Source organism: Gadus chalcogrammus, chromosome 16 (genome assembly GCF_026213295.1).
Source record: "Gadus chalcogrammus isolate NIFS_2021 chromosome 16, NIFS_Gcha_1.0, whole genome shotgun sequence".
NCBI lineage: Eukaryota > Metazoa > Chordata > Actinopteri > Gadiformes > Gadidae > Gadus > Gadus chalcogrammus.
This window is the reverse complement of record NC_079427.1, coordinates 6,645,626-6,656,961: the sequence shown is the minus strand read 5'-3', so window position 1 is coordinate 6,656,961 and position 11,336 is coordinate 6,645,626. Positions and strand designations below refer to the sequence as shown.

The 11,336-nt window shown below is 46.6% G+C and overlaps 2 protein-coding genes and 1 pseudogene across 2 annotated transcripts in view; 1 reads left to right on the top strand and 2 right to left on the bottom strand.

Annotated features, from left to right (window-relative positions):
* The window catches only part of LOC130405910 (calcium-binding protein 8-like), a 16,975-nt gene extending 14,126 nt beyond the window's left edge, over positions 1 to 2,849 (top strand). The window contains exon 4 of the mRNA XM_056611219.1: positions 2,802 to 2,849. Within this exon, the coding sequence (XP_056467194.1) occupies positions 2,802 to 2,849 (48 nt within the window). The remainder of the gene's footprint in view (positions 1 to 2,801) is intronic.
* LOC130405313 (uncharacterized) overlaps positions 1 to 3,537 on the bottom strand; it is a 131,459-nt pseudogene extending 127,922 nt beyond the window's left edge.
* Positions 3,538 to 10,626: 7,089 nt separating this feature from the next.
* Positions 10,627 to 11,316, bottom strand: LOC130405888 (claudin-4). The gene has a single exon (XM_056611191.1). The coding sequence runs from the start codon at positions 11,314 to 11,316 to the stop codon at positions 10,627 to 10,629; it is 690 nt and encodes a 229-aa protein (XP_056467166.1).
* Positions 11,317 to 11,336: the final 20 nt, after the last annotated feature.

Below are 11,336 nucleotides of genomic sequence, written 5' to 3'. Positions count from 1 at the left end.
TGTAAATGCTAGCTGGGTGGGGGGATTGAGTGAGGAATTTGTTGTTCAGAGCAGCTTTTAGAAACCAAGGTGGATGCTAGCTGGACAATAGGGGCTGGGAAAGGTTTCACAGTGGGACTGGGATTTGCTTTGAGAAGACCTACAAAACAAAAATGACTCAGTTAAAAACATTAACATTTGTTGAATTTGTAAAGCACAGTAGGATAACGTAATTGTACTATTGATTGTGCATTACATTTCATCCATGTAGACGTATACCTTAGCTTAATCATCGCAACATCTAGGACACTACGTTATTAATATTATGCTAATGACATTATTTTATGATTGGTGTCGATGTAGGGGTAGTTGTGCCGTGGAGGGCTGTATGCTATGTGAGCGGACACGCTAAACCCTTTCTGGACCACAGCTTCAGTCCACACTGGGTTGTATCAGAGCTACACTGACTATCAGAATGACATTTATCAGTTTATTACGTTAATTCCTCAGGGCCACCATGAAAACTAAAGAAGCACAGATACTTACCTGTATCATGAGAACATATACTGAGACAATACTTTTTCTTTGTTGCAGAACAAAAGGTTTCATTTGGCACAAAGTGATACTTTCACTCTAGACACTCATGATCACAAAGTTTTAATTGAGTTATTTTTGCATACATAAGACAATATGTATAAGACAAAGTATATAATTAAGATAATTACTATTACAAATAAGTAGGCATAACATATCATCTGTGATTCGATCACAGGATTTGATTGGATCATTTGAAAGGAGTGTGTCTTACTGTGATCAAGGAAAATACAAATAACTTTAGCTTGAGAAACTCACGATACACTACCGTAAGTGTGTTCCGTTAGCCTTAGACATTAGCCTTAGTGGGCTTGTACTGTACGAGGGGAAGAAGAAATGTGATGTTTGTCGACTCAGTTTCAATGACTTACTAAACTACACCCTTTTGAATTATATTTATCTTTACCTTTTTCCACAGTTCTGACAAATAGCCTTCAAACGTGGCAATGAATTATTATTAATCCTTAACAGCGTATATCACTCTTGCGCTAGCATTCTATCACAGATGCAGGCCACTGCTTATTCATGGTATAACCCCTGAGTCATAAATGGACAGGATTCACACAGGAGTCTCTCCGAAGACTGAGTGGTGGTAGACACCATTGTCCAGTGTCATGGCCCTTTGTTGGCGGGGACATCGATACGGGACAGTTGGCCGGTGAAGTGTTACCATCTCCCCCAACCTGTCGCATATTTACCATAAGGTCCTCATCAATGTTTCAGCCTGGCAGCCTTTGTAATGTTTCCAACACACACACACACACACAACCACACACACCCACACACACACACACACACACACACACACACACACACACACACACACACACACACACACACACACACACACACACACCACTGATAGGATAAAGTCACAGGCAGCAGCAGAATACTGGAAGGCTTTTTTATGGTTTGGAGTTGGTCCTGGTTATTATTGGCTTTACACGAGAGTTAGGAGAGCGGTGGTCTTTTGTAAACATATATGTTTAATCTCCAGTCAAGTTAAATACCAACGTACTTCCAGATCTTAACACAACAATTGGGTCTTGACAAACTATTGTGGAGGGGGGCTTCATTGAGTGGGGCTTTTTTTTTTTACAAATCCTGACAGGTCTCCCCATATTTTCAGGATAGCTCATCGGTATAACTAAACCAACAGGTGTTTTGACCTCGCCCTGTACTGGACTGTTATCGACGGGGGGCTGCAGGGTTGCGTCCCTGCAGCTAATTGCACAGAGCGCGTGCGGTTAAGTAGGTGGTAAGTATCCTGTGGGATAGCATGTCAGCAGGCTATTCTTACCCACACACCCTACACGTATCTTGGGCTTGTCTTCGCCCTGAGTCAGCAAGGTGTTGCACCTGATGGATTAAGCAGCTAGGCTCACCTCATGATTACAGGTTCAGAGGGTCACTGAGGGGCTGCCGTGAGGGGGATGAAAACAGCGACAGGCACACAAAACTCTTGTTAAAAAAGAACAACAGTATTTTTGATGGAAACGACTCATGAGTTTTGCATTTGTACAGATACACATATACACCACACTATTCATGACCCACCCCCACCCCCCCCCCCCCCCCCCCCTCTCCTGGGGCATCGACACAGACATTGGTATGACTGCAGGTCAATCATCAAGTCACCCGTCCACTAATATTATATGAATCCATCGTACACATCTCTATTACCCTGGTTGAGTTCCTGGACGATGGGACAAGGTAAAAAAAAAACATCTTAAAAATATTTTTACAGACTCACAGAACCATTTTAATTAGCAACACCAACATTACACACGAGTAGCTGTGAAAGTCACGGGTAACATCATAAAAAACCTTTTTGATTTTGTTTTTGATACTGAAAGACATCGAGGGTTATTTATGTTCTCTGTTGTGATATAAATGCAATACTTTTGACTGAAATAACAAAAACTTCATAACGTTATTTGTCATCAAAAAAGAAGCAGCAAAGTTGCAGCAAACATTTTGTTTTGCTCCTGTCAAAATGAAGATGCATCAAGCATAGTTCGGCCCGGGGCCAAACATCATAGCGATTGCAGACATTCCTAACCGTTCAAACCTTCAACACGAGCCCATCCTTCATCTTGGCGCCCTCTCGGAGTCTTCCTGGTCCACACTGGACCAGTCTGTCCCTCCTCCCTCATCCACCCCAATAGTCTCTTTAAACCACAACCACAACAACCACAACACAACTGAAATCACCGTCTCACACGTAGCCTTCCTCTCAAAGCCGGGCGCCGGGGGCGGAGCGCGGCGCCGAGTAGGCCATGCGCGACGGGTTTGTACCGGGTCTCCGCGGGGGGCAGGTGCAGCACAGCAGCGGCCCCCCCCAGTATCAGCATGGCGGCGGCCGCCCAGGCCGATGTACAGCGCGGCACCCAGCTCCCGGCGTCTGCGCGTCGGTGATCAGCGGGTTGTAGAAGTCCCTGATGATGGTGGTGGCCGACCACGACACGGGGATGAGCTGCATCACGCCCGACACGATGAAGAACACCCCGGAGACGATCATCACCTTGCTCTTGACGCCTCGTCCTCGATGCAGTTGGTGCACTTGGCGCCGGCGATGCCGATGAGCACGGCCAGGATGGCCACCAGGATGGCGATGATGGTGAGGGCGCGGGCCGCCTGCAGGTCCTGGGACAGAGCCAGCATGGAGTCGTAGACCTTGCACTGCATCTGGCCCGTGCTCTGCACCACACAGGTCATCCACAGGCCCTCCCAGATGATCTGCGCCGTCACGATGTTGCTGCCGATGAAGGCCGTCACGCGCCACATGGGCAGGCGCGCACGACACGATGGCGATGACCCATCCCAGGATGCACAGGGCGATCCCGATCAGCTCCAGGCCTGCCGACATGGCGTCTGGTCTGCCTGGTCTCCGATGGGTCTGAGTGCCGGTGGTGGAGGCGGTGGTGGTGGTGGTGGTGGTGGAGGCGGTGGTGGAGGCGGTGGTGGTGGCGGTGGTGGTGGTGGTGGTGGAGGTGATGGTGGTGGGTGGGGGAGCAACCGACGAGTCAGGCTAGTAGAGAGGGAAGCCTGGTTTTGTCCGTGCGCTGTCCATGATCTGCATGCTGGAGTTCACTGTGCTAACTTTATAGGTAGGTCAGGTAAAAGGGGCAGGGCTTCAGGTGGTGACGTCACAGCCAGGGGAGAAAGAGTATGCTTTCACGGAACTGGGAGGCTCTCTGCTATCAGCTTACTGAGACTGGACAAAGGAATGGACTCCTTCCTGCGCTGGCCATTGCTCCAACTATGGCAGACAGGGCTGGAGGAATATGATGACGTTGTATTCCTCGTGTTCAGGAGGGTGCCTAGTTGGTGTCATTTCAATCAGGTTCAATGTTTTATGTTCTAGAGAAGTGTAAGTGTATTTTTTATGTTTTCCTCTGTATCTGAGAGGATCAGTGTGTTTTGGCCCCTGGGACACAGTCTGTGAGACACAGGGGGGGGGGCTGAGAGACACAGAGAGGTACCGGGTTGATTAAGTTCAGCAGTGGATAAAAGTCGATGTTCCCATGTTTTGCTTTGGTTCATGAGTCTCTCTGGTCGCTCAGAACAAAGGACTGCTGTGAGTTTTCAGATTTGATACCAAACACGCTTATTAATTGATCATTCAGTGAACTGTAAATAAGCAGGGCAAATGGTGGAGTAAAGTCTCCGATTGGATTGTAGTGGATGTCTGTTGCTATCGGCATGTGTTGGACATCCTTTGGACAACCCTGGTCATGGTGAAACTTTACCCCACCGCCTTTATCTCCCCAATTATTTTTTTGGAAAATAATAATTTCCATCCAACTCCCTTCAATCTATTTTTTTCCATTCTTCTGAAGTTAAAACAACCCACCTGTCTGTCTGGCGTTCTGTCCTCCAACTCCGTCCATCCGTGATTCGAGTGCCCTTGAGATTCCTCGGGGTCGGGCGGTTTTCTTTGTGGCCCAGTAACCAAGGCAACGGAGCATGCCCCCCAAACATTCTATGACCCAATGTTGACAAGCACACCCCCTAGCACTCGCCCCTACCCCCCTTCCCCCATCGACAGAATGAAACAGCCTCATTGTTTGAACAGAGGGTGGAGATAAAATAAAAGGTACCTGTAATCATGGAGGCTGAAGACATATGGGAGACAGTGGAGTGGGGGGAGGAGGGGGGGGGGGCTGAGAGACACAGAGAGGGACTGGGTTGATTAAGTTCAGCAGTGGATAAAAGTCGATGTTCCCATGTTTTGCTTTGGTTCATGAGTCAGTCTTGTAGCTCAGAACGGAGGAATGCTGTGAGTTTTGAGATTTTATACCAAACACGCTTATTAATTGATCATTCAGTGAACTGTAAATAAGCAAGACAAATGGTTGGGTAAAGTAAAACCTTGCAGTTCTTGTTGTACACAACAGACTATGAAGACCACCTCTGTTTCCCTAAATTTGGATTTCAATATTGAAAAATAGGGTTTTCAAACTTTAATGAAGTGTGCTAAAAGATACCAACCCAGGAGAGCTAGACTCACTCCAAGTATCTCCATGACAACAACATTCATTTTGAGAATATTTCTCTGTGTGCAGATGCTACTTGTTTGAAGATGGCTTCTCCGGCGTTTGCCTTTCTTGGACATGGCTACTTCTAATCGGAAGGAAGTCTGGCAGTTTATTCATTGATGAAAGGGGTTCAAATGTTTTCCACAAATACTTTGAATGCCAGCTCTCCCCAAACGGTTCGGGGTGAGGAAGAGTGCAAACAAGCAGTGAGTAGCTCAGGTCTGAAGCAGTTAACGGTTAACAGACTGAATGGTAGTTGCTGGTGAATGAATGATAATCAGTAGAAGCCAAATAAGAGTTCACGTCTTCAAGCCACACAAGTCTGGAGTCCTTTTCTAACAATGGCGTGGTAGAGTTGGTTCTCAAGTTTATTTCAATGTTATTTGTTAGACAAATATTCTAGTAACAGGAAGCTAAGACACCGATTACTATTACCCCTCTTAAAATGTAACCAATATGAATTCAGGACATTTTTTCGAAAATACCTTCTCTTTGTCGATAGGATTTTGAAAGATTAAAAGTGAAATTAATTCATATCAACACATTCTTCTTATTGTTGAGTTTTCCTTTGTTTGGCAAAGTCTTACAAAAACCTTTTCACATCAACCACAGGGGTGTTATTATTAATATACAAAAGAAAATTATTCCAAATCTAGGGGCCTGAGAGAGGGAGTTTAAGAACGAAGGTTGAAAGTAAGTGTTGCCTTTGAGGACATTTCGCTTAATTTTAAGAGAGGGGGGTTTCATAGAAAATATAATTTTTTTAAATATGATCTTTATGAAAGACAAAAAATCAATCAATCAAACTTTTAGTATGTTTCATGTAAAACAATAATACAAAATACTTTATGTTTTTGAAACACAAACACATTTTTTTATAACTATACTATAAGCAAATAATATATCTGTAAATATGCCAGCTAACAGACTCTCACAGATAACTGTGAGAATTGACCAACTGGAAACACATGTTTTCAACAACACCAGCTTGCAGAGATCAGTCCGAGCTGAGACAGCAGAGGTGTTAAATTCTTCATTTTAAAGAGGATATACAATATAATCATATCAGTAATAAAGATATAGTAGTGAATATGTGTTCAGTACAAAAATGTGGAAATTCAGATTGTAAAATGTATTTCAACCCAACAACATTTTGTCTTTCCTGAATGAGTAACGATAAGAAGCGATCTAGACGTGCCCCACTGCTCCCCTGAACCGGGGGGTCAGGGGTCGTTGGTCTTATCAGTGACCTTGTTCTGATGGTAAACACGGCATGAAAGCCCTCACCCCCTTGTTTCCACACACACACACACACACACACACACACACACATACACGCACACACGCACGCACGCGCGCGCGCACGCACACGCACACGCACGCGCACGCACACGCACACGCACACGCACACACACACACGCACACGCACACGCACACACACACACACACGCACACGCACACACACACACACACACACACACGCGCACACACACACACACACACACACACACAGACCGGACACACACTGGTCAGACACACTAATGCACACAAGGTTAGACATCTTTTCATTGTGCGGTTTAACACTGATGTTGTTTTGTTTTCCTGTTGCTTTTGTTTCCCACCTTCCTCCCATCCTGGAATGGTCAAAACAAAGCAGTTATACCGATGACACAGATTCCTAATCCACCAAGTATCTTTCTCTCTCTCTCTCTCTCTCTCTCTCTCTCTCTCTCTCTCTCTCTCTCTCTCTCTCTCTCTCTCTCTCTCTTTTCTTTTTTTCTCTCGCTTTTTCTGTTGTCATTGCCTGTGTCTCTGTCTCTGTCGCTCTGTCCTCATGGTCTTAGATGTGAAGCCCCTGTGGTCAAAGGCTGACTCTGTAGCGTTTTCCGAGAGCGAGAGAGAAGCAATATGACTTCACCGCTTTGGATTTACAAGATTACCCTAAATAGCAGAGAGTGGACGTACGGAGCAGATACAGTTGGAGAGAGTTTATGTTTGTTTTTGTGCGTGTGGTGTTCTTGGCACCCAACGCATACCTCTGCATGCCCATCGCCTCTCCTCTGATAAGGAACATATAATTTAATATCAGAAAGAATTGCTCTTAGATTACACTACGTTTCCCGTAGTGTTGATTGCTGCTTCCAGATAAAACCGAAAGCAGCAAGCCAATAGATTTTTTAAGGGCTAGGCTTTTCTGTTTAGACAGATTGTTTCCAGTGAATTGAGAGCCCAGCTTTCTGTTCCTAGCACATCACGGCACTGACAGCACAAGACACTATGTTCTGGTTACTAGCTATTTGGGTGTCTCGCAACGAAGTTGCTAGACAACCTAATGTTTTTGCATTAATTCCTATTCACCTGCCATGGGAGTCTATGGCAGCCCATAGAACCGCTTGGCCAGAAGTTACGAAATTTTGCACACAGGTTCAGGACAGCCCCATTAGCCCAACAAGCCAATTACAGGTCGCTAGCCCAACAGCTCTAGCTGTTTTGCACGTGCAAAGTTGCACATGCATTCATGTTTATAACTTTCGACCCATTTATCCAATATTCACAAAGCAGGTATAATTAGATTCGTTGATTTTCCGCCATCTTGGTTTATGTCCAAAACCTTCAAAATGTTACTCCTATCACACATTTTGTCCAATCATCTCGAAACTTGGCGCACATGATCTTCAGGCCATGCTTGATATAAAAATATCAAAGACGTTTCAAATTCAAAACTGTTTGGCCGCTACAGCCAATCAATTTGGCGGTGAAGCCGCCAAACAGGAAGTAGGCCAATTTCTCATCATCCCTTTGACATATCATAACCAAACTTGGTACATAGACCCAAGACATCATCATGGGGACACTCAATGGATTTGGTGAACATTGACCTCTATAATTAACAAAGACATGTTTTAACTCCTCTCTCTTCACATGAGTATATTTCACACATATTTTCAACGTCTGGTGATACTGTCAGACCGCCCCATATAGCTAATAAAATATTTCCCATTGGAACATCAGAAATTGGTTGCCATGTTTAAAGTTGTCAAAATCAACATTACATATCCAAAGGCCACAGATTATGTCCAATCATCAAAATTTGCCCTATATGATCTTCAGACCAAGCCGAACAAATATGCCAAACAGCATTTTGTAATTCAAAACCGTTTGGCCATGCCAGGCAATCTAACTTGACGGCAAAGTCGCCAAACAGGGAGTAAGCCTGTTCTCAGCAACTCTTGAACATATCACAGCCAAACTTGCTAGATTATGTCCAATCATCATGAAACTTGCCATATTTAATCTTCAAACCAAGCCGAACAAATGTGCCGAAAAATTTTTCTAATTCAAAACCGTAGGGATAATGTTCCGAAAACCCCTATGTATTTGTGTCATTTGTTCTGACGGGCAGACGATAATGCGCCCTTACCGGTAGGTAGGGTCATTTTTCCATTTGGTAAACATTGACGCGTACTCGCATAGTTCTTTCCACCAGCCGTCGTTATTACCGATTACCGAGACGGTCGTCATGTAGCCACCCAGCCGATTACGTCCGTCCGGCAGAATTAGCTTATCGAGTCCCATTATGCTTGACACCCACATTGCTGCATGCAGCTATATTTCTTTAATAGTAATTCTTGTGGCCGTAAACTATAGATTTATAGTTTTTGATGTCTGTTGATATTGGCATGTGTTTGCTGGTAACACCCTCCTTTAACAACCCTGGTCATGTTTTTTTTCCATTTAATACTGACATCTGGCTGATAACAGCAACCAATTTTCACAAATTCAGACTCTAGCCTCCTAGTTCTAGTTCTACACAGTTTGCGCAAGTTCCCTGCTAGTAATACTAGTGTGGGTTTTCTAATGTTGAGTCCTTTAGCTGAGGTTTCTATCCTAGTGAGCAGGTAGGGGGTAGTGCAGATCAAGGTTGCCTACTGGTCGACTGGGCATATTGGATATCAAACCCAGTACCATTCGGCCGTGTTTGGAACACCCTGACCCTGACACTTTCCTCCCCAATATACTTCTATAGGATCAACTGTAGTATGAACTTCAGGATACATTTTTGCATAATATTAGTTGATTACCGTACTACACCCCATGGCTCTAAACTGACTTTACCTAGGTTACATACGTGCTTAGGTGGATCACGTATGGTGTGCTTTTGACCATTCCGCCATTTGAATGTAATTTGTTAGAAATGCCTTAGCCATCCATCAGTTATAGGTCAGTGAAATGCAGTGGGAGGAAATCAGTTTTTTGTTGATAGCGCTTGCCACTGTATCAGACTATTTCGAAATAAGACCGCTCCTGGGTTTTTTCTGACCAATCAGGGCATCTGTTCTCGAGGAGACCATTTAGCGTGTCATTCACACGTTTGGTTTTAGGACTTGAGTCCCAAAATCATACTCTGTTTAAACCTGCAGACTCGTAGCTACAGCACCTTTAAGGTAGCGTTCACCTGATGCAGAGATGTCGGGGGATATCGAGAACAAGCTTGTTCCCCTCAGCGCTCTCTGTTCCTCGGACCTCCAGATAAGGGCTGTAAGTGCGGCACAGCAGTGGATCAATGGGGTCTTTGTGGAGGCTAGGGAACCCTGATGGAATCCTCTTATCTCTGAATGGGTTTCAGCCTCGGAGAGACGGGATACACCTGAAGAGAGAGCCCAGGCTGCTCCTCTGAAACAGACCGCCCTTTGTTTCCCGGCTGGTTTCAGTGACCTGAGGTGTAACCGAAGGCCTGCGTGGGGTGGCCAACGGACCTCGTCTTGAGTCGGACAAAATCAACTTAAGAAAAGCCCCCCCATCCACCCCCCCCTGTCCCTCCAACCGACTCGTTGACTCCCTTCAGAACACTTTCTGAAGATCTGAGTTCTTGGGGTGAAATTCTTGAATACCTATGTAATATTTAATGGGAGTCCACCTGAATAGACTGTTTTTTTCTGTTGGTAAGGAGAAGAAAGCTCTCTGACAACGGTATCACTAGCGATAGCGATTGTATCACATGATTTGATATCTGAACGTTGCCTTCATTCAAAATGTGTAATGTCTGTGTTTACATTCGTAACATACAAACCGTTGCTTATGTACATCGGGAAAAAAAAAAGACACATTTCTATCTCAAAGATTTTATTCAGATCATTAAAAAAATCTCCAGGAAGGGGAACACTGTTTACTTTTGTAGCTAGATAATAAATGTTATACTTTTTTTATCCTATTTTTATCTATTTACATACCAGCATTACAAGAAAAAGAGTGAGAGCAGAATGTACAAACCATGGGTTCCTCACGGGTAGGTGACAGGTGCTGCCTGCACAATCCATCCATCCATCCAGTCCACCTGTTCATTCAGCCCCCCCATCATCCACACTCTCTACCCTCCGATCAATCGACTCCCTCTCCCCCGCTCATCACGTCTACAACCCCCCAGTGAAGCCTTCACCTGCATCTACCTCTGGAGGTGTGTAGGGGGGGGGGGGGGGGGGGGCCCGGGGACTAAGCTAGCATCCCCCCCCATTCACACATAGTCCCTCCTGGTGTAACCGTTGACGGACGCCGTCTTGACAGCCGAGTAGTTCGCCGCCGCCGCCGCCGCCCGGGCGTGGGGCTTGACGCCTCCTCCACTGCCGGCCGCTCCGGGCGGCCTGGGGGGGCAGGAGCAGCAGAGCAGCGCGCCCCCCAGGACCAGGAGGCAGGACGCGGCCCAGCCGAAGTAGAGCGCGTTGCCGAACTCCCTCTTGCCCGTCTCCTCCAGCATGGGGTCGTAGAAGTCCACCACGATGGCGTTGGCCGTCCAGGACACGGCCACCATCAGGAGAGTCCCCGCCAGCAGGAAGGTCACCCCGGCCGTCACCACCAGCCGGGGCTTGCTGGCCGCGTCGGCGCTGCAGTTGGTGCACTTGGCGCCGGCGGTGGACAGGCCGACGCCCGCCACGCACATCACCAGGGAGACGACCACCAGGGCGCGCGCGGCCTGCAGGTCCACCGGCAGCCCCAGCATGGAGTCGTGCACCTTGCAGTGCATCTGGCCGGTGCTCTGCACGGAGCAGTTCATCCACAGGCCCTCCCAGATCACCTGGGAGATGACGATGTTCTGGCCCACGTAGGCCGCCACCCGCCACATGGGCATGCCGCACGTCACCATGACGCCGAGCCAGCCGGCCACGGCCAGGATCATGCCCAGGATCTCCAGGCCGGCGGAGTACATGGCTGAGGAGGGGGCCGGCG

Bases quoted from the DNA above. Each gene is read 5' to 3' on its own strand.
- LOC130405888 (XM_056611191.1), bottom strand. From the start codon at position 11,316: ATGTACTCCGCCGGCCTGGAGATCCTGGGCATGATCCTGGCCGTGGCC.